Source organism: Sceloporus occidentalis, unplaced genomic scaffold, assembly GCF_023333645.1.
Source record: "Sceloporus occidentalis isolate IW3139 unplaced genomic scaffold, rSceOcc1.0.p SCAF_7, whole genome shotgun sequence".
Lineage (NCBI taxonomy): Eukaryota > Metazoa > Chordata > Lepidosauria > Squamata > Phrynosomatidae > Sceloporus > Sceloporus occidentalis.
In genome coordinates this window covers 77933062-77959726 of record NW_028316987.1, presented here as the reverse complement: position 1 = coordinate 77959726, position 26665 = coordinate 77933062, and the positions used below count along the sequence as shown (strand labels likewise).

General features: G+C 40.2%; 2 protein-coding genes across 4 annotated transcripts in view; one reads left to right on the top strand and one right to left on the bottom strand.

The window, feature by feature from the left end:
* Window positions 1-448: 448 nt before the first annotated feature.
* On the bottom strand, window positions 449-17138 carry LOC149310002 (poly(A) RNA polymerase, mitochondrial-like). Of its 2 annotated transcripts, XM_089533445.1 has the most exons (10): window positions 17006-17138; window positions 15903-16075; window positions 13612-13839; window positions 11284-11508; window positions 8197-8408; window positions 3839-4065; window positions 3646-3738; window positions 3064-3137; window positions 2270-2355; window positions 1231-1316 (listed from the first exon to the last, which is right to left on the bottom strand). In XM_089533445.1, the coding sequence occupies exons 1-9, from the start codon at window positions 17133-17135 to the stop codon at window positions 2317-2319; spliced, it is 1401 nt and encodes a 466-aa protein (XP_089389571.1). In that variant the 5' UTR covers window positions 17136-17138; the 3' UTR covers window positions 1231-1316; window positions 2270-2316. The 2 variants fall into 2 exon arrangements, with proteins under 2 accessions (XP_089389570.1, XP_089389571.1); XM_089533444.1 differs by lacking the exon at window positions 2270-2355 and having other exon boundaries at window positions 449-1316.
* Window positions 17139-22031: 4893 nt separating this feature from the next.
* Window positions 22032-26665, top strand: part of LOC149310001 (mitogen-activated protein kinase kinase kinase 8-like) — a 39533-nt gene continuing 34899 nt past the window's right edge. For both annotated transcript variants that reach the window (XM_089531439.1, XM_089531436.1), the window contains exon 1: window positions 22032-22346. The gene's annotated coding sequence lies outside the window, so the exon portion shown is untranslated. The remainder of the gene's footprint in view (window positions 22347-26665) is intronic.

The window sequence follows — 26665 nt, the reverse complement described above, 5'->3', positions numbered from 1 at the left end:
CAGCAGTCACATACAAAAAATATAAATCCCAAGACACAAAACGATGACATTTCTGAACATATATGCCAGCAGACATATAAAACTGGGGGTTCAAATCTTAATAATGCTGGATTTTCCTCAGCTCACAATACTGAACTCTCATGTGTAGGAACTCTGTTTGCTGTATGTTGGGAACTTGAAAATAACAAATCTGTGGATCACATCATTTAAAAAAATACTTATAATGCAAAGAAAGGTGACATGGCCTGCAATGAAACATTTGAACCAGGCTAATTCAAATTCTAGAGAGTGTCAGTAATTCAGATGGTAGAAATGAAGTTTCCCAAATCTTTTATAATTATAGTATCTAGAATAGGAGCAACACAATCAACAGGTAATCCTGTGCTGTTGGTGTTTTTTAAAAAAACAAACAAACAACTGAAGCATGAAGGAAGCAATGAAAATGCCATTTGCAACATTTGTTCTTGTTCAAAACCTACAGAAATCATTTCTTGTACAGTGTAAAAAATCAAGATGTCCCATGATCATAGCACCACTTGCAACCTCTCTATTTTGCTCATTCTGTTTCACCTTGCATACTTGATAGCTGTAGGAAACAGTTACAAAATTGGGCACAAGTACTTGCTTAATATAATTTGCTGTGCACAGACATGTCGGTGGATGTAAGACTGCCCCAGAGAATACTACTGTACAATTTTTATTCCTCTTAGTTAATGGGGATCAGCTTAGATGCTCCCTTCTTAGGTCTGCTGTCCATTCCTTTCTTCCCAGTATCCAATATAAATTTATCCAGTAAGAATCTGGATGTCTTCTATCAGGATCAGAGCAAAGGCAAAGATTAATACCCTGACCCCCAGTCAAGTATTCTTAGGTTGCACTAGTTCTCCAGTTCATACCATGTACAAAACAGGCTACTTGAGAGATGCTGAGCCAATCAATCACCTCTCTGAGTGTCAAGGATGCAGCAACAGCTACCACACCTGAGTGCCAAAGGGCCTTTTCCCAGTGTTGGTGTTAATTTTTAAAGAGTCCAACAAGGATTTAATTCTTTCACTGGCTGGTCCCCTCTTCCTTTTTGTACCCTTGCTGGCATTACTTATTCCTGAGGATTGAAGAAGTGCTGCCAGACCCCAGGGCTGAGAACGGCTTGAAGAAGGACCTTCCCCTTCCTTCTGGAGAAGCCAAGCACTCTCTCTGGCCAAGCTGACAAATCTTTCAAGCTGTGTTGCATTTACATTCTTGCTGATATTAAGGCTCTGTTCAAAGGGATTCTGTATATACAGGGCAGATGCTTCTGGCTTGTTTTGCTCTTTCCCCTGCAAATTTCAAAGGGAGAAAAACCAGAATCATTTAACATATGCTCTACATACTGCACAAACCTTTAAAAAACACAGATATGGAAGGTCTACCACAGAGCTTGGGGAAATGACTTTGGGGTCCAGAATTTGCATCTGATGATTCTTGGAGCTGTAGCTCAAAGTTGTCTTACAACCATCCATTTACTTAAGCCAACATTCAGCAGCAATCACTAAAATTGTGATGTATGTACAGCGAGCTGCAAGACAGGAATGTTGTTTAGGGTGGTGGAGAGAACAGATCTACTAATCAATGACTTGAATGAAAAGGGCAAAGCCCATAAGTAGTGTAAGAACAGCAAGGCAGGGATTTCCAAAAACAAACATACAAGGCAAGACAGATGTTTGCTCAGTTTTGACCCATGAAAACTAACAATGATAAACAACTTAAGAACCTTGATGTTGCTGGACTACAACTCATAGAATCATAGAGTTGGAAGAGACCACAAGGGCCATCCAGTTCAACCCCCTGCCATGCAGGAACCCTCCATCAAAGCATCCCCGACAGATGGCCATCCAGCCTGTTTAAAGACCTCCAAGGAAGGAGACTCCACTACACTCTGAGGGAGTGTGTTCCACTGTCAAACAGTCCTTACTGTCAGGAAGTTCTTCCTAATGTTGAGATGGAATCTCTTTTCCTGTAGCTTGCATCCATTGTTCTCAGTCCTGTTCTTTGGGGCAGAAGAAAACAAGCTTGTTCCCTCCTCAATATGACACCCCTTCAAGTATTTAAACCGAGCTATCATATCATCTCTTAACCTTCTCTTCTCTGGGCTAAACATCCCCAGCTCCCTAAGTCATTCCTAATAGGACATGGTTTCCAGAACTCTCATCATCCCTAGTAAGTACAGACAGCGATGAGGGATTATGGGAGCTGGAATCCAAAAATACTTGGAGGAACATAAGCTGCCCACCTCTGCGTTAATAGTCATCTTCTCATCTTTCTTCTGGCCTGGTGCTCCTAAGGACTCTTTGGTTTGCTTTGACCTAAGGGCAGTGGCTTTTAACATGGAGAGAGGACACAGATCCATTTGACAATCTGATCAAACCTATGGACCCCTTCCCCAGAAAAGTAGCCTTAAACACAGATGTAAGAAAAAACATCTAACAGATGTTTGGTTCATGGATCTTCTGAAATCATGGATCCCTGCACTACAGCTGCTGACCCATGCGGCCATTCAAATTCAACAGATGACAGAGCAGGCAACATTAAAAGGCAATCCTTCCACAAGCACTCACAAATGCTGAATGCATTCATCCACATGCATTCAGCAAGCTGCCCGTTGTTTTCCTGATGTTGCTTTATTAGATATCATCCCACTTTGAACACTATCTCACCATTTGGTAGTACAATGGACCCTCGCGTTACATGGGGGAACCGTTCCGGACACCCACCCACCCCCGCATAAGACGAACTCTGCCTATGCTCAAGCCCCAATATACTGAATGGGGCTTGTGTACGTGGCGGCGTGGTGTGCGCGTGTGGCATCTGCACGCACCATTCAAACAATTACAGCGTGGCCTCTGCATAAACTGGAGGCTGTGTATGGTGCGCCCGCATAAGGACCGGGCATGCTGTAATAGCAATAGGGCTTCTTGCCCAATATGAGCAATTACAGATGCCAATTTTCCCATCAGGTTTCAGACATTTTCAAGTAGGTGCTTAGGAAAGTAAGAAATTAAGAAAAAAGAGAGTTAAAACTTTTACCTTCCGGACATTTAGTGAATACTTATTGAAAGCAAAATTCCCAAAATATTCAAAGAAGTCACCCAATAACACATCTGAAAGACAAGGAGGTGACAGGTTAAGAAGAAAGAAATATAATAATAATAATAAAAAAATTATTTATGTTTCCCCGCCTCTCTCATTGGATCGAAGCGCGGTTACAGACTAGGTAAAATCCAACATAAGCACAGAAATCTTTAAACGAATTACTAACATTAAAATCTCAGCATATCAATAACAATTATCAATTAAATTACCAGTTAACAAAACAATCTGGGAATAGAGCAGCATCTCTTTCAGGGAACATGTCAGTCAGTATATTATATCATATCGTGGTAAGCTTGGCGGAAAAGCTCAGTTTTAATCGCTTTCTTAAATACCTGTAGTGAGGTCGCCAGGCGGATGTCCTCAGGAAGGCTGTTCCACAAACTTGGAGCCCTTATAGAAAAGGCTCTTTGCGAAGTGGAGGCATATTTGGGATTCCTTTTTTCCAATAAATTTGTACCCGATAATAAAAATATAAGTTTTTTTTCAGAAGAAAATATTTACAAAAGACCTTCTTACCCAATGTTTCTGTGTTTTCTGTAGGCTTAATTTTGTTCAAGTTACTAACAAAGGTACAGTCATAACCTTCAATTATTTGTTTATCTTCCATATCTGAAAAAACAAAAATAAGTTGATTCGAACTACATAAAGCCAGAATCAGCCCTGCACACTCACTACTCTACCTACACAAGTCAATTCAAGTTTCTCTTACCAGCTAGCTCCTTTAGTTGATCTAAGGTTGGAACAATAGCAGGCTGTCTTTTTTGCAGAAAAAACAAAACCATCATTGTTAGAGCAAAATTGGTAATCCAAGGGCCAGGAATGCTACTTGTGATTCCATGGGTCCGTGCCCAGCACCGCACTCCAAACACAAGTGCTCTTACACGTGAGTCGAGGCTGCCATAGATATACAGGAGTTCGGTGCTTCTCATGGCAATTCTGTTGGAACAGAAGGAGATCCAAGGTGGAAAGGTTAAGCAATGCAGAAAATCAGTAATGGATATTAACTATAACACTCTACAGTAAAATGCCCACCCCACCTCCAGAATACTTTAGCACTTCTGCAATAATTTGCAGAACAGTGGTACTCAGACTTTTCACCCTCAAGATCCCATTTCTACATCTAGATGTGGATGTCACACTCCCTCCTCAACACAGTATATGAATAAAAATATTTTACTGAATGTGCATATTCATATTTTAACATTTTATAAGGAAATAACATCATTCAAATTAGAGCAGTTTTATTTGAGTAAAGTCAATGTTCAACTCAACACATGTGTAAGTTCTAGACATAAAAAGTTTGTGAAGAGAAAGAGGATCAGAGCCTCCAAGTCTTGCACACCACCTTGAGCAACTCTTGTGCGTACCCTGGGGTTTTCACACCACCATTTGAAAACTATTGCTATAGAGAAAACACCTGAATGTATTAAAATGCTGCTTCTAAATGATTCTCTGGTATAAGCCATTTGAAAGGATAAGAGTGAAACACCATTCAAAAAGAGATATAGGCCTGTTACAGACTGCCAAAATAAAGCTGCTTCGGATCTCTTTGGAGGTATGCTATTTAAATGATGCATGGGTCCTAAGAGTCCGGAGGTCGCGCCAAAGCCACACTCCATTCCTAAGGACTGGAGTGCAGCTTTGGTGCAGCTCCCGGATTCTTCGGATGCATGCATCATTTAAACAGCATACCTCCGAAGAGACCCGAAGCAGCTTTATTTTGGCAGTTTGTAACAGGCCACTGTGTCACTTTATGTGAGAATGGAAATCACCAGTATTTCTTGAAAAGCAACTGTAACATCTAGACATACATGATTTTATATGGTTCAGAGAAAAAAATCTCTCTCTCTATCTCACACACACACACACACACTAACACACACTCTGATTCAAATTAACTCTCATATATACAGACAGTATCTTTCATTTGGCAAAGACATGATACCCTCTAGGAATTTTTCACAATAAGCTTATGTGAAAAGACTTAAGGGTCAGAGGCAGGCGTACCTCAAAAACAAGGACTATTTGTTCAGAGTCTTACTAGAAGCCAAACAGAGAAAAAGCACAAAAAGCAAGTTATGCTCTCACGCCTACAGCTACCCCCTTTCAGGTCAAAGTTATGAGGAACATGGCAACCAAGGTCATTTTGTGTGGGCGAGGTCTGTTTCATGAATCAGTTTCAAATCTTGGTTCTGGGGCAGTCAGTGCAAGTTGCATTGTATTGCTCATTATTTTAAACAAATGGTTACAAATTGTTTCAACAGGGTGAATCTGTAACTGGAACACTGACTGGTTTGAAGAACCCAAGCAGGCATAAGAAGCATCTGCCCCATCAGAGGCAACACTAAATTCTTTTAATAGCATTGCTTTCCACCTGAATAGCAAAATAAAGCCCACTGAAATGGTTTTTGTAAGGCTGTCTATTTAAGTAGGGTTGGCTGGTTTAAACTAGGTTGATTTAAACCATGGTTTAAAAAGGGAGAGGGCCTTATCAGTGGCTGCTCCCAGGCTTTGGAACTCCCTCCCCAAAGAGACCAGGGCAGCCCCAACCCAATCTCCTTTTGATAGCAGCTAAAAACATTCTGTGCCATCAAGCTTTTTGAAACTGATCAGGGTTGGAATTTAAATGCTGTGTAATTCAGATTTTAAGGTTTCTATAAATACATTTTAATTTTTAATGTGCAATGTTTTTAACTGTTTTAATTTGTTTTGTAAACATTGTATCTGCATTTTAATGCTTTTGCGTTGTTTTTAAACAACTGTTTTTTAAATTTCTTGTTAGCTGCCTTGTGTCCCTATAATAGGAGAAAGGTGGGATGAGAAGAAGTTGTTGATTAAAAAATAACCACTCCTGGATGTTTTTAATTGATTATTTGTATATTTTTAAAGTCTAATTATTATTAGCATTTCCTAACCCTCTTACTGGAAAAACAATGACTGAATTTAAACATTTCAACTTTAACAGTGTATTGGCAGTGGTTCAATGTTGATCTAGTAAGCAATGTCAATTGCTTCTTTTTAATCACTTTATTTTATAGTTCAAGAAATGCCATTCAGAAACAAATTCTTCAATTAACTTTAGTCCAACCAAAACAGTCTGCTTTAAAATAGCACTTTTTAAATAACAATTATTACTTAAGCTAGTGGCCACTACATCCTGAACGGCATTTTGCTACTTAATTTTCTGATGCTATCATTTATTGGTGTAGTCCTACACATTGATGGTTTTTTTAAAACTGTTTTTTTTTTCAACTGTGCTATTAAGAGAGATTATATCCATAACCAATACAGAACTACAGAGTTCTCAAAACATTTTGAAAATACAGGTGACAAATGAAATACAAGAAAATCTTGCCACATGCAGTGCTCTGCAGCTGCAGTCAACCTGTCATACTCTCCTGCCATAATGCTCGATTCCACTTCTCCTCCCAGTGTGCACCAGCTTCCTTTTCCTCTCCACAGTCAGTTGGCAATCTCTCATCTTCTGCAAACCTTGGGATTCCCCCAAGCTTGCTTTTTATTTTCTTCTGAGTCTTTATTATATAGTTTTGGCTTAGATAAGTAATGTTATAAATGCAAGAGCACTTGAAATAGAGGCAATGATGACTGGGAGAGACACAAGCTTTACAAGAAGTAGAGGGCTGTTCCCTAAATTTAACAATGAGCCCAAAGAGAGGGAAGTGATTAAAGCCATCCAAAATAGTAAGCTTCATTGAGGACTGGAAGAGGGTCCAGAGCTGACCAGATGGAAAAACAGTACCTGTCGATTGACATATGCAAAGCTTGTGAATCTCTAAAAAAGAGTGTATCTGGTCAAATCTATTCATTAAAAAATAGCAATGTTCATACTATGAATGTCTTCCCAATGCATGTAATTGGCAAATAGAAGTTGAAAGCAATTAATTCCATACAAAGAGGAAACAAGGCTGCTATTCCTAAGAACTGTGCTCCCCCTACTGCCCACTTTTCCTTAATGCTCCAACTGATGCTCCAACAAGATACATGGTATCTTGAAAATAAATAGAATGAACATCAAACAATTGATTTGGATAGAATTCAGAGACGCAGCTGTGTTAGTTTGGAATATCAGTATGTAAAGGGATCTTGTGGCACTTTAGAGACAAACTGAGTGAAAGAATATGGCCACATAGCCCAAAAAACCCACAAAAAACTATGGATGCCGGCCATGAAAGCCTTCAACTTCACATTCTGTGAAAGACGTTGTAGCACAAGCTTTCACAGACTTGCTCTACATCCTCAGATGCAGATGAAGAAGACCAAAAGCTTACGCTACAACTTCTTTTCATCAATTAATTCAGGGTGTGCTATGCTTAATTTAACACAACAGATCAAAGTGGCGTAATTGGGGAGGATCAGCCCACAAACGTAACAGTCTCAGTGTTTGGGAAGCTTAGCAGCGATAGGATTGGGCTTATAGGATTTCCTGAAGTATGGCTTTTTTTAGTATTAGAATCCAATGCAAAACAGTGTTTGCAGGGTAGAGCAAGCTACCATTGTCTGTACTACAATTTCCAGAATCCCCAAACAAGCTTGGCCACAGCCATCAGCCTCCAGATAACTCCTCGTCACAGCACAGCAGTACAATGAAATGGCTTCCATGTATAAAAACAAATCTATATTTGAATAAGTACAGATAAAGTATTCTAACCACTTATGGTACTGATGGGATGAGTTAAGGAAACAAATATTATCCTTGTTGCTATTACATTGTCTTACTGCAAATCATCCATCAATCTGTAAGTAGATCCTGACCTACCTTTTGCACACTCAGGCTCTACAGCAGCTCCAAGGTATACTGCTGACCTGGAAAGGCCTACACAATCACTCCACAGACCAGGATGGTGTGATGTAACAGAGGACACAATTAAATGCAGTACTGGGTTGGGAAAATCTGGGTTCAAGCCTCTGATCTGCTGTTAAGCTTCAACTGGATAATCCTGGTTATCATCTCTCAGCCTTACCTATCTCAGAGAGCTGACCTCCTTGGAAAAGGAATATGACCTAAACATGTTTTTAAAATCAATCAATTAATCAATCAAAGCTTACCTATTGTTAGCTGTCAAGTCACACTGAAATCCTGAAGGCTGATGGGAAAATTTCACCAATGGGCAGCGAGCATTAAGTATTTTTTGCACACTAACACACCCAGGGCCAAAGTTATCAATAAATTCACCAATCACAGACAGGATTCGTTGTGTTGCTATTCGTTGAGAAGGGACTCTCTTCATTTGATACTCAATGTTAAAAGGACCTGTTTTCTAACACAAAAGAAATAGGAGTAAGTCACTAATTCAAGAGTAGAACAAGCCCCTGCCCCAAACAGTTTCCTCAGGAACTGAAAAGGGGAGGGGATTCTTTTTTAAGATAGGAGCCCATTCATTCTAGACAAAGCTGGGCTCAAAATATATTTATTTTATCTGTTACATTTGTACCCTGCTTCTCCTCCAATCAGCTCAAGAAGTTCAAATCATTTGTTCCTCTCTATCTTATAACCCTGTTGTCAGGCTCCAAGAGAGTCACTTGCCTAGTGTCAATAATTAAGACTATTCCATCGACATTTTTATTAGACTTTATTACATTGTAATTGTAATTGTTTTGTTTTATTTATTTATTTCCTGCTTTCCCCTCAAAATTGGGACACAAAGCATCTCACAATTCAAAAGAATAAAAACATACATTAAAATATAATTAAATTATTTGTAGTATTAAAAGTATTCACATTCCAATAAAAGAATAAAATCCAATTTAAACGTTTTTAAAGTTTTTTAAACAGTTCAGTTAAAACTAAACAAAACAAAATAGCTACTAGCCTGTTCTTTTAAAACTTTCTGTTTTAAAAGCCTATCTGAATAAAAAGGTTTTAGTCTGCCAATGGAAAGACAAGGAGAGGGCCAATCCAGCCTCCTTGGGCAGGGAGCTCCAGTGTCTAGGAGCAGCCACCAAAAGGCCCTCTCTCAAGTCCGTAGCTGTGCTTCTGATGGTGGTGGGACAGAGAGAAGGGCCTCTCCTGATTATCTCAGAGCCTGGGATGGTTCATACAGGGAGATATGGTCTGTTTAAGTAAGCTACATCGATACATTTCTATGTTTCCTGGAATATTCCATAACTATTACTGAACTTCTAAATGCAATGGATTTACTACAGTCCTTCAATGCCTATATATATGTACACGTGTGTGTGTGTGTGTGTATAATAGTTCAGTCTTCCCCAACAGACCTGCTGAACTGCAATTCCCATTCTTCCATCTTACTACCTGAAGATTATGGAATTTCAATATACACACATTTTGGCATCGATTTCTCACTTGGACTAAAAGTAGTCCCTTCCCTTTGTACGTTACAGGGCTGTTGCTGCAGTTTACATGTGATGGACCTATGTATACTAGTCTACATAAAGAGCCTAGAACTCTTTCAAAGAGGGGTTATATGTTGAACATAGGCACCTAACAATATGAAGAATATCTTTCTTCCCAACAAGAAAATGACAAAATTGTGGAGGGGGGGGGGGTAAGCTTGGAAAATTCAGGGAGTGTATACTTCCATTTCAAGTTCCTACAGTCATTCTTTTCTTAAAAAAATATTTTCAGATATCTCTCCACTCCTCCTAGATATGCACTACAAGCCAATTGTCAAACCCATTCTTTACGAGCACCATGCAAATAAACAATGCTACTGAAACAGCAAGCTAGAGCTTAAATTTAGATGTATATGTATCTGTCTCCCAATGGTAGCTATGGAAGAGTATTTCAAATACATGGGCTGCCTTGTCCAGTGATATTTGACAACTCTAGAAGAAGGAGAAACGGAGGAATTGGACTTGTAAACCTAATGTCCACAAAGTAATAAGCAAATTAGGTACCTATAATCCAGGTAGTCACAGAGTGGGATAGATTTTCTCTAACTGGACAAACTTATCTCAAAAGGCCACGTATGCTAAGTGTGGTATTATGACTCACATTTCAGCTTTCTGATGCTAATTCAACAAATGTTGCAGCATGAAAGACAAAAGAGCTCCACATAGATCACTTCCTTTCCTTATGAAATCTAAGCTGTGTGTGTGCTGACCAATGCAATCTTGTTAGTCATGTAAACAAGGTTGTATGACATAAACCATTTCCTTCTCACAGCTGGGAAAACCCAAACTTTCACCAGCCAAGTTTTTTTCCCCTTATCTACCAATCTGACTTAGTTTACCGCTGAGTCCAAATGAAGCTCTCTTGGCCAAAATTACTGACAGAGTAGGTGTTTACATCATCAGATCACTTTTTCAGCAGCCGTGCTCTTAAGTTTTTTTTAAAAATCTATCCACACATAATGTGTGTGCGTATACACACATATATGTGTTACATTTACAGCTCATTTGCACTGCAGAAATAACGCAGATTGACAGCACTTTAACTTGCCATGGCTCTATCGTATGGAATCTTGAGATTTGTAGTTTGTTGTGGGACCAGAGCACTCTGACACAGAAGACTAAATAGTTCACAAAACCACAAATCCCAGAATTCCATAGCATTGAGCCATAGCAGATAAGCAGTGTCAAACTGCATTATTTCTGCAGTGCAGATGCAGCTTTTGTTTCAAGGTAGGGTCAGGCTGAGAGTAACCAAAGTTACAAAGGCTTAATGTGGTTCTGAATCTGGGTCTCCCAAATTGGGATTTAGAGGCTAAGAATCTTTCTCCAGCTTTCTCTATCCCCATCCCCCTCTCAGCAACTCTGAAGGATTATAAAATTATCTGAAGCAATATGTAGTGCAGAGCAAGGAATTGCAGTAGGGAAGAGGTTAAATAAGTGGAAACAAACTATGAATCATTTGATTTTGGTCCTTTTATGTTAGCAATATGCTGCTATTGTAAAATGATTAAGAAAAAAGGCAGCCTGCTTCATCAGGTAAAAGAATGAGAAATCAAAACTAAAATAACCAGTAAACAAAATGATCAAAAAGCAATCAGGATTTGAAACTGACTTTAGAGTAGCATACTATAATGACAATTGTAATTTTTTGGTTGTTCTGTATTTTAGAACAGTACTGCTTGTCATTCTACAAGGATAGGAAATGTGTAGCCCAAAAGACAGGGTTAGATTTCAGCTTCCATAGCCCAGTAGAAGGTGTCATTAAGAAAAAAACTTTACCCTTCTGGCTTCATTTTTCCTGATGTCATCCAAGTCCAGAAACATGTCTAAATCACATCCTAGTTTACCAAAGGTGTTCACAGATGAGCCGAAAGGTTTCACAATGCAATCTGGAAAGTAAGCCCCAGCAATGTCTTGAATTAAAGAACAAGCCAAAAAACGAAGTTTAGTGTTTTCTTCTGTCAGCTGATACTTCTCTGTGAGCATTTGCAACTGGTCACTCACCTGGATAGTGAAAGAAAGGGGGGGGGGCAGTCTTAAATGATGTGGGTTTTCAGCATCTATTATCTATCACTTAAGCTTAAAATCATGTGTATGTCTACAATACAGAACTTTACAATATAATTTTACAACATGCAACAAACTAAGATTAACCTTTTCAGCAGCCTTAATTTCAAAATGCACCCCTAAACCATCTTATATAAACTACTTGAAAGCTTTAACATATAGGAGAAATACACATGAAAAAAGACAACAGTCTCTGCACTGGCTGCACTGAGAACCTTGGATACTGATTCAATGGAACTTTCTGAAAAAGCACAGATACCTTCTAGACAAAGCAGTTTCTACATGTTCAGACTTGAAAAAAAATCTATTGGGAGTGAATAAGCAATCAATGGAGCTGATATAGATGTGGAAACCTAGAGCAAATGTTTTACCTCCATCAGCATATGGACTGAGTTCTGCACCTGCTAAAGCTTCCAACCATCCTAACACTCAGCTCCACAGGGAGCACACTATAACAGTCTAGTTACCTGGATATAACGAGGACACAGATAACTGAGCAAAGATCTGTCATGTCATGGTGGGATAGAGCTGGCATATCAGCTTCAGTTGACCAAAACTGCTCCTACTCACCACCACACTCGGGAAGATCTCCAAGGCAGGAACCTGGCCTTCAGAGAGAGTGCAGTCCTATCTAGAACCAAACACCAGTGTAATCTGCTTTCCCTACGCACGGTATCTTGGCCTTCCCTGGATTGTGTCAGCTTGTTCACAATTCCAAGCTGACTGTAGACACCTATTCAACAGTGTCAATGTCTTCCTGGGATTGGATGAAAATGAGAGTTATGTGTCATCTACATATTGATAGCTCTCTAAGCAAAACCTCTGGATGACTCCACTCTGAGGTTTCACAGACAGGTTAAGCAGCATGATGGACAGAACAGAATCGCATAAGGTAGAACAAAATTTTCCCAGCAGTATTGAAACCATCCTGCTAGAAAGAGAAGCCAGTATGAAACTGTACTTCCTAACCCTACCCCAGTAAAGTGATTCTGAAGGATATTATTGGTGGTAGTTACAGAAGTTTCTTTGTATTGACAGGGGAAGAACAGCCAAGATTTGCAAGATGACCAGAATGAACTATGCACTGCATATCAATTTTACTAGTGTACCACTCTCAGGAAAAACAAAACTTCTTATCTTATTAAAATCAATTTGATGTGAACTTCATGATTCACAGATATCTTGCATTAATGGCTCCGCATAAGGGGAAGTTTAAACAAATATGTACTCCACGGTGAGTGTGGCATTGCCTTCTGGCAAGTAAAATCTTTCTTCCCAGTTCTGCAGATGAAAAGTTAAGGAACCATCCCAGCATCTTTTGGAAATCCTACCCCTATTCAGCTCATAGTTTAGAAAAAATGGGGGGGGAGGGTTGGGAGGAAGTTTGGAAACACGCTTCCAATTTCTCTCCCCTTTCTGTGCTGTGAACATCAACTCTACTAAGCCTATCAATGCCAGAAGCGCACATATTCCTTGTCCCTTTTTTCTACTGGGGAAAAAATGCAAGGGTGGAGGACTCAGAACAAGGCCTCTGCCCCATTGAAATGAGCAGCATCCAAAGCCCTCAAAGTCATGCCAAATTATGGAGAGGAATATGGAATGGAAGAGACAAATTCTTCCACCCTTAGAAAGTGCTTCAAATTCCTTTGCAGAGTTGACACTACAATAATACACTCTTGCCTTGTTTTTCTTGCAGAGGGGGTAAAACAATTCCTTTGCTGTTGAGAAAAAGGATTTTTCTTCATTCACCTGACAGAAAGAAATAACCTAGAGAACACAACTTTCGTCCTGCTACCGAGGAAAGTCAAAACTGTGGGCCGCCTACATAAGGCTACAGTAATTTCCCAAAGAACATTATGAGAAGTATTTAATTGTTGACTACATGAAATAAATACACACACACAAACAACTTTTCTGATCAGTATTGCTGAGGGAACAACTTTAAGACAATTTTCACCTATATGTCCAACAGGAAAAAATAAAAATAAAGCTGTTCATTTCTTATAAAAAGATTATGAAAGAAACTAAGCATGAACTTACACTGTCAGAATTACAAAGTGCATTCATCAGCTCTCCAACTGGAACAGTGGTCTGTTTATGGAAGTGAATCTTTTCAGAAGCTTGGCTTGGTGGATTTTTCAATGTTAGGGTTAAAATTCTAGATTTAAATGGAATGGGACAGTCATCCTCAAACTGTGGAGTACCAGTGGCCTCCTGCAGTGAAGCTATACTGTCCAACCCAGAAAATTCTATAACTGCATACACACCCTGAAGCAAAACAAAAAGAAAAGAAATGTAAAATTTACATGGTACCTATAACAGATTATACCCAAAATAGGTGAGATATTCAGGTTTCTTTTTTTAAAGATAATAGTTGTGATATGCAGAAAACACAATTAACAGCTACAATCAATTTTTTTTGAAAGAGATCAGAGAAGCATACTTAATGATCTATCATGTAAACTCACAATAATCTGCTGAAGTAGGAAAGGCTAAGAAACAGAGATCGCCTAAGTAGTGAGTTTCATGACTAAATGGGGTTTTCCTCAGATATTCCTGGTTCAAGACTATAGTCTGCACTAAACTTGCACTAGTCTTTTCAGGCTACCTTGGTATGTTCCTTGCTTAGATAAATACTTAGTTAATCTAGATGGAGTCAATCCCCAAGACAAAATCAACTGATGACTTGCATCCAAAGAGTCAAAACATCAAATTCAGACCTTGTTGCACTTAGAATAGACTTATGAAAAGAGTATTTTAAAACTATAATCCCACTCACTTTCTCAGTGTGTGTAATATTTTACATATCAAAACTGCCTTGGAAATCTTCTTACAAGACTGAAAAAGCAATATAAAATAATCTTAAATAATATCTGGCCTTTCATAAATTCTATGTGAGATAAAGCAAGTAAAATTATATGTAAAAATTAAAAGAGATGTCACCAAAATCTAAAAACTGTACACTCTTAGTCTGAATCTTCTTTCCTACAATATGAATGTGGTATCCATAATAATTCTATGAAATATCAGTCCTCCAGATCCTGATGGACAAATACCAGCCCTCTTCACCAGTGGCTGCTGGGACATGCAGTCCAATGGAATCTGGAGGGGTTCATTTCTCACAATAATTTTAAATTTTAAAATGGGTGCTGCATTTTAAAAAAGTAGTTGGTTTGCACTAATGCTTTGGTCAGGCCCCACCTGGAATACTGTGTCCAGGTCTGGGCACCACAATTAAAAAAAGGTGTTGAGAAACTGGAGCGTGTCCAAAGAAGGGCAACTGAAATGGTGAAGGGTCTGGAAACCATGCCCTATGAGAAATGTCTTAAGGAGCTGGGGATGTTTAGCCAAAAAAAGAGAAGGTTAAGAGGTGATATGATAGCCCTGTTTAAATATTTGGAGGGATGTCATATTGAGGAGGGAGCAAGCTTGTTTTCTGCTGCTCCAGAAAACATGACCCGGAACAATGGATGCAAGCTGCAGGAAAAGAGATTCCACCTCAACATTAGGAGGAACTTCCTGAAAGTAAGAGTTTTTCCACAGTGGAACAAACTCCCTCAGAGTGTAGTGGAGTCTCCGTCTTTGAAGGCTTTAAAACAGAGGCTGGATGGCCATCTGTCGGGGAAGCTTTGATTTAGATTTTCTGCATGGCAGAATGGGGTTGGACTGGATGGCCCTAGTGGTCTCTTCCAACTCTACAATTCTATGATTCTACTTCTCGCTGGCCAAGTAACTTCTCATATTTGTGTTATCACAGCCTGCAGCAATGAACAACTGCAAACTCTGCAAAGCCACTTGTAATCCAGACAATGTATTTTTCATTTACAATATAGAGTTAAGGTATATTTGCTTTGCTAATTTACACAAACAACCAAAAAGAGATTGATTGTTACACAGAGAAAGTGGAAGGATTATATGTTGTCACGTTTTCTTATTGGGGTAGCAGGCTGAGATCCATGATTACCTTTCAAGCACTATACTCTTCCTTTTGGATGCCACAACAACAGAAAGGAATGCATCACTATGCACCAGCATTAAAACAGCTTTAGAAGTCAACATGGTAGACAACTCTGCAGTTAAGTGACTTGCCTATACCAACAATGTTTTGTAGGATGGGAAACATAACAAGTCATCAGTTGTACCTATCTAATTTCATTTGAACATCTCTCAGTAAAGCATGAAACTAAAAACAATAATGTTTTTTATCCCATCCATTTAACTACAAACAGCAGGATACAAACAGGTTCTTTTAAGACCAGCCACAGATTATTATTTATGTTGCTTGATTTACTGATGGCTAGATTTTGGTTTTTAACCTTCCAAATACTTACATGAGTTTCATAGAAAAAATGATTCCTAATATTGCCATGAGATGACAAATACTTGAGAAGTTTCTTCTCACTGATTTTGGAAGGACAGTTAATTAACACGGTCCTTTGCGCCTGTTCTTGTCTTTCTGCCAGGACTTCACTGAACGTCTTCTTTCTGGTGCCAGTTTCAACATCTAGGAGGCAGGAGAATAAAGATTTAGGCAAATCTGGTTGCATGAGCTTTCCAATCTGTCAAGAGCACATTGACTTTGTGTGTGTGTAAAATGTCAACAATAGCAGATAACTCTTAAGAGCTGGATTAGGGACCATGCGGCCCCAAGGCTGTTTTTGTGGTCTCCCTCAGGGTCGCCATAAATCGGAAATGACCCCAAGGCAACAACAACAACAACAACAACAACAAATTACACTCGTCCCTCCATGTTTGCTAGGGTTAGGGGCACAGGACCCCCGTGAATATGGAAAAACTGCAAATAACAAAAACACAATGTTTTTATCTGAGAGGATAGCTCTCTGGGAATCTCTAGGTCCTTTGGTACAACGTCCGACAGACACTGGCCATAGGACTGCACTGGAGCAGCTACAAAGGGCTAGTAGAGTGTTCTCTCTAGGGATCTCTAGGTCTTTCAGTGCGACATTTAGTTAAAGTTGAGCAAAGAGTTGCTCTGGAGAACCTAGAAGTTCCTAGAGAGAACATATCAATCAAATCCGTGAATAATCATATCCACAAATATGGAGGGATGCATGTACAGACCCCGAGAAACAGACCTTTGGGACTACAACTCCCAGCATGCTGGCTGAGGGGATACTAGGAGCTGTAGTTCCAAAAATGCTTCGCTAAATATAGTCTCTATTACTAAAGCCCCCGGAGCCAGGGCAGGGTTCGAATCCCGGTTGGGCAAGAAGTCACACTCTCTCAGCCTCCTCGGGGGACGAAGGCAATGGCAAACCTCCCCTGGACAAGCCTTGCCAAGAAAGCCCCAGGACAGCTTCGCTTTAGGGTCAGAGACCACTTGAAGGCGCGCAGCAAGACATGGCTACATTCGCCCTGTCCCCCCAGACGCTCTTGAAGGCCACCATTTCCAGGCTTAAGGCTGCTCTCATACCAGGCTCGCTGCCTGGGGCCTGCCGTTCTCTCAGCGCTTCCGTGGAGTTGAACCGCAGCTCAGCCCGGCGTGAAAAGCACAACCTCCGGCAGAAGCGAGGCAAAGGACAGCGCGCTATGGGGGCCGCCATGACAGGGAAAAGGTGGCCGGGCTTCACTGCGCCTGCGCGGCGGTGACGTAATTGTACGGAATGGTGCGAGGTGAGAGACCGCTATGGGGGCCGCCATGTCTGAAGCGGGTGGATGGGGTTCAGCGCGCCTGCGCGGCGATGACGTCACCGCCCCCGGAATGGTACGGCGCGAGGGTCATTATTCCTCAGAAACCGCGAACGCTGTTTCTCAATGAGTGGCTGAAGGAATATGTTGAGTGACTGGACTGAGAAGAAGAAGAAGAAGGAGTTCCTGGTTCCCACGAATTTAAAACGCCTCTGCACTGTTGAAATAACGGGATTTGTAGTTTTGTGAGGCACCAGCATTCTTGGGCAGAGGAAGCTGAAGACCTTGTAAAACTACAAATCCCAGGGTTCCATAGGATGGCGCTAGAGCACTTAAAGTGGGGTCAAACTGTATTATTTTTACACTGTGGAACTGTAGATACGCACAGGCTGCATCTACACTGCATAAATAATGCAGTTTGACATCACTTTAAATGCCACAGCTCAGTGCTGTGGACTCCTGGGATATGCAGTTTGCTGTGGTGACCAGATGTTCTAATAACTTCAAAGGAGGACGATGCACCGCAAAATATAGGACTTTCAAGGAAATTGGAGAGCATTCCAAAACAAAAGCAAAGAGCACTAATATAAATATGATTTCATGCTTCTCAGTCATGCTCAAAATGGAGGACATTTTGAAATTCCTCCTGGGCAGAAGGTTGAAATGTAGGACATGTCCTGGGAAAGGAGGACACCTAGTCACCCTGGTTGTGCCACCAGACATCTCTGATAGAGAAGGCTACATTTATTTACTATTTATTTGGAGTATTTATATCCCACTTTTCAGCCACAAAGGCTCTCAGAGCAGCTAAATGTCTCACAAAACTACAAATCCCAGAATTCCCTAGCATTGAGCCATGGCAGTTAAAGCAGTGTCAACCTGCCCCATAGAGATCACTTTGTGTAGAGACCAAAATGATTCAGCCATGTGGCTCCAAAGAATAGCATAACGTAAATATCTGCTGCCTTTTTCAGTTTATAGCTTCCCACTCGCCTAATTCACAAATATGTTGCTTTTGACCATTGAGTTTTTATTCTTATCTATTAAGGTTAGCCAATGGCACCAGTACAGATGACGTCAACACCACCCCATCCTCCTCTCATATCCCCATGCTTCCTTCCCCAAATCCTACTCAGGTTCCAATTGCCTCACCAAGGATGAGGGCTGATGTGTTTCTGAGCTCTCTGGGGGCATATATATATATAGCATATATTAGAAGAGATTCAAGTAAGAGAGGTTCAGGTTGATGGGCAGCCATTTTGAGATGCTATTTGCCACCGCATGCTGGTCATTGACCGCAATAATACATTTCATATTTGCCACCACAATTATTCATCAACTGAATCAAATTCCTGCCAGAACTATCAGGACTCAAGGACCTGGGGTCATCCAAATGATGCTGGATCCTGGCTTGTGAAGAGGGAGGATGAGAGTTGTATATTTGTCCCGCAATATTCGCTAGGGTTAGGGGCACAAAACCCCTGTGAATATGGAAAAACCGCAAATAACAAAAACACCATGTTTTTACCTGAGAGGACACCTCTAGGACTATCTAGGTCAGTGGTTCCCAACCTGTGGGTTGGGACCCCTTTGGGGGTCGAATGACTCTTTCATGGGGGTCGCCTAAGGCCACTGGAAAATACCTATTTAATTACAGTTATGAAGTAGCAATGAAAATAATTTCATGGGTTTGGGTCACCACAACATGAGGAACTGTATTAAAGGGTTGCAGCATTAGGAAGGTTGGGAACCACTGCTCTAGGTCCTCCAGTGCAATGACAGACACTGATCATAGAACTGCACTGGAGGAGCTACAGATTCCTAGTAGAGTATTCTCTCTAGGAATCTCTAGGTCTTTCAGTGCAACTTTTAAAGTTGACCATACAGTTGCGCTGGAGGACCTAGATATTCCTAGAGAGAAAATATTAATCAAATCCATGAATAATTAAATCTGCAAATATCAAAGCCACAAATAAGGAGGGATGAGTGTAGTTCAAGAATATCTATTCACTCCAATCTAAACAATGAAAACAAAGGCATGTTTCCTTGAGTGGGGAAAAGATGAGATACAATAGTAGCTGTATGTGTGTAAATGTTCGTTAAACCACAATTTATTTTCTCATGTTTTACCTTTGTTTTACCTTTTCAAACAGATGATTATTCTAAAGGCAAATTGATCATAAGGGATCTAACCAGGAAGATTCCTGACTGCTTTTTGCTGTCTGTCCCCATCTTCTTTTCTCACCATATTATTCTGATGTCTCAGAAAAGGAGGAATCCATGTATGTGCTTACTACTTGGTATGTAATCTTTCTCATAGAGCTGCCTGACAAGTATGTACACGTGAGAAAGACAGGTGAAGAATCCTTCCAGTTTTCAAGCCCAGTTATGTAGGTGACCATCCACCCTCTTTTTGATGAGGAATTCTTTGCTCTTGAAGAATGACTGAATGAATAATTAGAAGTACCAAAGGTGGGGGAATCCAGCACTTTCATAAAATAATAATCACCCAAGATTAAGGCTGTGGTATAAATAATTAAATATACATCTGTACAATAATTCCCTGGTTAAGGTCTTTTTATACATAGATTGTCTGTGTGTGCGCACACACCTTCAGTGTTGAACCATGAATTTTATTGGGTTTTCTTAGGCAAGGAATACTCAGAGGTAGTTTTGCTAGTTCCTTCTTCTGACATACATCCTACTTTACCTGATATTTGTTGGTGGTCTTCCATCCATGTACTAACCAGAGCTGACTCTGCATAGCTTCCAAGATCAGACTGATATTTGGTGCCGGAAATCTGGACTCGACATTGCAGAAAATCACTCTCTTAGAATTGAAGATACAAGAGCATCCAGGTATTCCACAGAATGATTCAACAGACAAAACATAGAAGGCTGCATACTAGATAAGCTTCTAGGTTCACTATCTGGTATGTTCAGTTTAAAAACTACTTCAGAGGCAGTAGGGCTAGAAGAGACCCCTGTGCCAGCGATCATGGTGTGAGTCTGTGCATGCCTGCTACACATCAAGAAGGCACCAGACAGACAAGAAAATGTCTATATTTTGGTTCAGCCATTAATCAAAATGAAGACTGAATTTAAGAAATTAAAAGAAGACAAATACATGGAAGGACATCTGTGAAGGAACTAGATAAGATCCTCAGGTGAGTCACTGGACTAATTGAATACCAAAGTCAAGACCTTCCATACCACAGCATTTAGAATGGCTGGACAGTGAAGAGAGGTGACAAATGAGAGGTGATAAATAAATGGGCGCGAGAACAAATCAAGCCTGAACTCTCAGTAGAAGCCAAAATGATTAAACTGAAACTATCACACTTTGGGCATGTCATGAGATGACATAACTCATGACTCAAGATATTACCTGGTAACTTGAAGGTAGTAGGAAAAGAGGAACACCTCACCTAGGTAGACTGACTCAAATAAGAAGCCAGAGCCCTGAGTTTCCAAGACCTGAGCAGGCTGTTAACCACAAGGTCTCTCATTCATATGGTGATGGTACCTAACAACAACAACAAGAAATGACTGGATGGCACCTAAAACAACAAATTAAACAACTACAACTAATCAAAATTTCAGTTATTTCCCAAGTGTAATCTCTTGTCGATGGGCCCATTCACACTATGCAACTGTAGCACGATATTCCATGGGCCACTTCTACAGAATGCAAGGATTTGGAGTTTAGGGAGCAATGGATTCAAGCTACAGGAAAAGGGTTTCCACCTTAATATTAGGAAGAACTTCATGATAGTAAGAGCTGTTCAACAGTGGAGCATGCTTCTATGGAGGGTGGTGGAGACTCCTTCTTTGAAGGTTTTTAAACAGATGGCCATCTGTTAGAAGTGTTTTGATTGTACATTCCTGCATGGCAGGGGGGTGGACTCGATGACTCTTCTGGGCTCCTCTAGTTCTATGATTCTATGAAACTAGGGAGGAGTATTTGGGGCTATATTTCAGAGGAAGAAAATGGCAAAACCACCTCAGTATTCCATGCGTAAGAAAACCCCCATGAGTAGTCTTGAAGGCGCACACACATACACACTCTTAGAATTCTTAATCACTGAGCTCTAGTGCATTCCCAAACAATTCCCAGGATATTGCTGTTGCAGTTAAAGGGGAATAAAGTGCTATAATTGCATAGTCTGAATGGGCCTCAGGTTTCTCCCCACATGAAGTGAATTTTCTCACAGTTCTTGAAGTGAAGTTGTGTGGAGTTAATTTTGTAATCTGTGAGGATTACTGAATGGTCTGAAAACTAAACATGTGTTGTACATAAGATAAAATTTGGATCTTTATCTTACATTTTAGCACAAGGTAATTGAAATGGGAGCAAGGATATGAACTCTGTTCACACATGAAGGTTGAATGTAACTTAGGGCCCTTTCAAACGACACAATTGTAGAATTATGATTCCACTTGAACTGCCATTGCAGCATCTTATGGAGTCCTGGGATTTTAGTTTAGGCAGTGGTATCTTGAATTCCGAAAGCCAAGATGAGCAAATTGGGGTTGTTGTACTTTGGCCATGTCATAAGAAAGCACAACCCATTTTAAATACAACAATGTTAGTAAAGGTAGAGGGTAGCATAAAGCGAGGAAGGACCAGATGGATACACTCAATCAGGGAGGTCACAGGCTGGAATCTATAGGACCTAAGCAAAGTGGGGGTTGTGGAGTTGTCTCATCTACAGTGTCTCCATGAGTCGGAATCAACTGGAGGGCAGTTAACAACAACAATTTGGAATTATCTAGTGCCTCAACAAAGTACAAAGCTCAGGATTCCACAGGATGTCAGCACAGCAGTGTTGTGTGTAGTGTGAAGGGCCTTTAGATTTTTTAATAGAAGGAGTAGTTCACACTATCTCACCTTTCTGTGATGGTGAGATTGGGTGCATCTGTGAGGCAAGAAGCTATACTGATGGTAGCAGTGCAGCTAGTAGGGTCTCCCATATCAGACGTCAATAAGATTTCAAGGGAAATCCATCAATATAACCATAATCCAAATGTATGCTCCAACTACAGAGGCAGAAGAAGAGGAAACTGAAAGATTCTGTGCTGGACTCCAGGAGGAAATTGATCACATACCAGAGGAGAAATTCTAGGTAATCATGGATGATTGGAAAGCAGAAAAAAGAGGGGGGGGGGGGAAAGAGCGGAATCAAAGACTGTACAAATATCTTGCCTAGGATCAAGAAATGAAGCAGGACAACCACTGATTGAATGTTGGGATGCCAACAGTTTCTTTACCACAAACACATTCTTCAAGCAACTATAGACTGTATCATGGGCATCACTTGATGGCCAATGTATATAATATAGACCTCATAATTGGAAGCAGAAAATGGAGAAACTCCATTCTCTGCAAAAACAAGACCAGGAGCAGATATAGCACAGACTGTGAACTACCATTAAGCCTAATTGACTGGGAGCCAGAGGAATTCTGGACTGAAGTTTGGGTTATTGTCAGGGAGGAATACAAAAAGATTCTCTCTGCAGCCACAAAGAGACATCTCAGTGGATGAGAAGGGGATTGTTCAGGCTGTTAGAAACAGGTGAGAAGCAGACTAGGATGTGGAAGAGCAGGTATGAAAAAACTAGACAAGATCCCGAAGTGTAAAGATATACCACTGAATACTAAAATTAGGATGGTCCATGCCATTGTAGTTCCCATTTTTATGTATGGTTGTAAAAGCTGGTTAGTGAAAGACAGGTGATAGAAAGAGAATCATTTCATGAAATGTGGTGTTGGAGGAGAGTTCTGCAGATCTCATGGACTGCTAAAACAGATTTCCACAGCCTATGACTGGTGGCTATGCTGGCTGGGGAATTCTGAAAATTGGGGTCCAACGAAGGTGACTCTTCCAGGCTCTGCCTCTATGTACACAACAGGCCTGTATCAGTTCCAAAGAGTTAATGAGCACGCCATCAAAACTACAAATAGCTCTGAAGTCACAAAACATCAACCCACGCATCTGAGGATCCCGTGAGTCATACCTAAGTTTTATCATGCAGATTACATCATGGGACACCCTTAAAAAACACAGTATGATAAAGTAGGGGGCAACTAAGCAGTCATCTGGATTTTCTGGATTCTTAAAGGGCTTAGATCAGAAGGAGTAATTGGGATGCAAATGCGTTCTTCTTGATGCCAAGTAGCTTGGGCCTGCAGAGTTCTTGCCCTTCCTAGTAACTCATGATTTACTGAGAAACTGCCATGCTACTTTGGGCCTCTTCTAATAAATGTTTAGGCAGGTGAGATAAATGAGGCTGTTAATCTGAATTCCTTGTTTATCCTTGGAATTGGGAGATTTTATGACTAATGAGATCCACATAGTTGTTTGTCTTGTTTTGCCTAGAAAACCCAAACCCACCTAACTGGAAACTGGGTGCAAAAGAATTACAGTTCAAATGCTGATGCTAGGAATGTTGTAGTTGATGATTAGCATATTACTTTTGGAAAAATTAATACATCCCATCCATAACAGCATCCTAGAATATCATCCTACTAATGCTCAGTTATATCATTATTTCAGCATATTATTAAATCCATTCAAAAGTAACTTTTGAAATTATGGTTTTCAGTGCTAGAACTGATCCAGTCTCATGATCTTTCCAAAGAAACATCCTCTGCTGGTGTAGTTTGGGAATGGCTGAGGAAAGAGTTGTTTTCTTGTTGCAATTGTCATTAAACAATTGGAGCAGCATCCACACTGCAGAAAAAATCCAGTTTGACACCACTTTAACTGCCATGGCTCAATGCTATGGGAATCAGGGATTTGTAGTTTTGTGAGACATTTAGCCTTCTCTTTCAGAGAGCTCTGGTGCCACAACAAACTACAAATCCCAGGATTCCATCACCTTGAGCCATGACCGTTAAAGTAGTGTCAAACCGGATTACATCTCCAGTGCGGATGCATCTTGTGAGTTAGAAATCTCTGCTGATTTCTTGCAAATTATCCAGAGGTTTACTAGCAGATTCCAATCTACCTTTCTCTCACCCTTATTCAGCTAGTTCTGAGGTGTTTCAGCCACACCCATGTGTTCTTTTGGGTCAGTCACTGTTCATGGTGTATTTCTATGGGTCTGTGAACTCAGAGATAACAACTCTTATAATTTATTCCATGGCTGAAACTCGATGAGTCAGGAACCCGTGATTATGCGAGGGGTTACTGATTCTCAATTCACTTCTCTCATTGATTCACCCCTTACATTTCTAAACAAATTAGTGGTTGCAAAGAGTTTCAGAGTTGCAATCTGGGATAACTGATAGTATGAACAGTCCCTGAGTAGAGGGAAAAAAGTTGCACAGCACACTATGCCATCATACCCTCCAGTGAAATACAAAGGCGTGAATTTCTCAGTTCCATTTGTCTAAGTTTGCAGAGTTACCTGTGGAAACTTTCCATTTGCAGTCTGAGCTTCAGCTTGGAACTGGTCTTTGTGATGTAACTCCACCTATTACTTTGATGCGCGCAAAGTCAAGCTGCTGGTATTTAGGTAATCAATCAAATGATACATGTGTCACCATATTGTTGCAGTAGGAATTAAACATATGTCTTCCACAACTCAACTGCATGTTCTATATAGTATAGTTTTTGCTAAAGCCTTTTCATGGGTATCAGTGGCAACTGGTGGCTTCCAGTGCAGTAGTGAATATGGATGTTAAAGTATCTGCTTTAAAGGAGCTATCCAAAGTGCTGGAAACCCAACATGGTGTAATGGTTTGAACGTTGGACTATGATTCTAGAGACCAGAGTTCAAATTCCCACTTGGCCATGAAAACCCATTGGGTGACCTTGGGTAAGTTATACCCACTGAGACTCAGAGGAATCATAGAATCATAGAGTTGGAAGAGACCACAAGGGCCATCCAGTCCAACCCCCTGCCATGCAGGAAGGCAAGGGAAAACTTCCTCCGAAGAAATCTTGCCAAATAAATAAGTTTGCCTTAGGGTTTTCATAAGGAAGAAACAATCTGAAGGCATACCACCACAACAACCAAAGTGTTGAAACTATTTGGGGGATGGAATTCAACATCAGGAATAACTCCTTTGATTTTTGAATGAAAATTTAGAGGTAATTCACCATCCAAATGTTGTGGAAGCCACCAGCTGCTACTTCAGCATTATCCTTGATAGCTTGAGTTTACACCAAAATTTGATTGCTTAATACCTGCAGCTGCATCTTTAATTGCAGAGTTTATACTAAGCCATGGACTAGGTTGGTTCAAGAGCAGATAGACTTTGTACATTTGGGATCTACTTAGTTTTTCAGGAGCATCTTAAGGACCAGCAACTGAACCCAGGGGCCCTTCTACACTACACAATTATTTGATTCTATTTTAACATTCATGGTTCCATAGTAGTTTCAGGGTGTATGTAGAATTCTTTGCCAAAGAACTCTAGTGACTCCCCAAACGACAAATCCCAGGACTAAATAAAATACAACCATGACAGTTAAAGTGGAATCAGTGCTCTAATTCTGTAGTGCAAAAGGATCCTGGGTATAAAACAGTGGGTCATCTGAGGTGGATGGACATACATTAAGAATAAAGGGTACGTTAATTATCTCTGAACATGCATACTATGTATGCAACACACAGTCCAGGCCTATTGTTAGCTTATCTGGGCATTCATAATTTGATGCGGGGAGTGCAGACTGCAAAACTATGTACATGTAAGTACATTTAGGCTGTGTATGTTATACTGTAATTTAAAAGTATAATTTTAATTATGCTAGTTGTAGTAGTTCCAGGACCCCTGCAGATACCAAAATCTAAGGATGTTCAAATCCCATTAAATACAATGTTAGTATAATAGTGTCCTTTATATAAAATGGCAAAATCAAGTTTTGATTTTTGTAGTACTTTATATTTCTTAAAAAATATTTTCACGCTGCACATGTTTGAATCCATGAATAAAGAATCTGTGGGTATGGAGGGCTGGCTGTACATCCAGTGATACACAGGAATTACATAGCATTAGTACAAAAAACATTACTAAGGATTTTGTATAGTGTGGTATGGGAGGAGGTCAGTAGAGGCGGGGTGATGTCATGAGTTACCGCACCAAGTGACACCAACCCTATTGACACTGCTGCTGCAGATCATCTAGAGATCCCATGATTTATCTGCTGCTTGCTTTGTAGTTGGATCTCCAGTGTTCTTTCCAACTCTGTGATTCTATGATCTCAATACATAATAGCAAGATATTCTGGTGAAGAAAAAACATGGCACAGTCCTTTCACACACTCCATGGATGTGCCGTACTAGATTTTATCATGTCTGCATAATAAGCAGTGGGAAATACTCTGTGGTATGAAATAAGGCTCTACAGTGAATGGATTTGACATATATATATGCACAATAACATAAAAGAAAGTGGATATGCTTGATTTAAAAGACTGGCTATTGCCACTTTCAG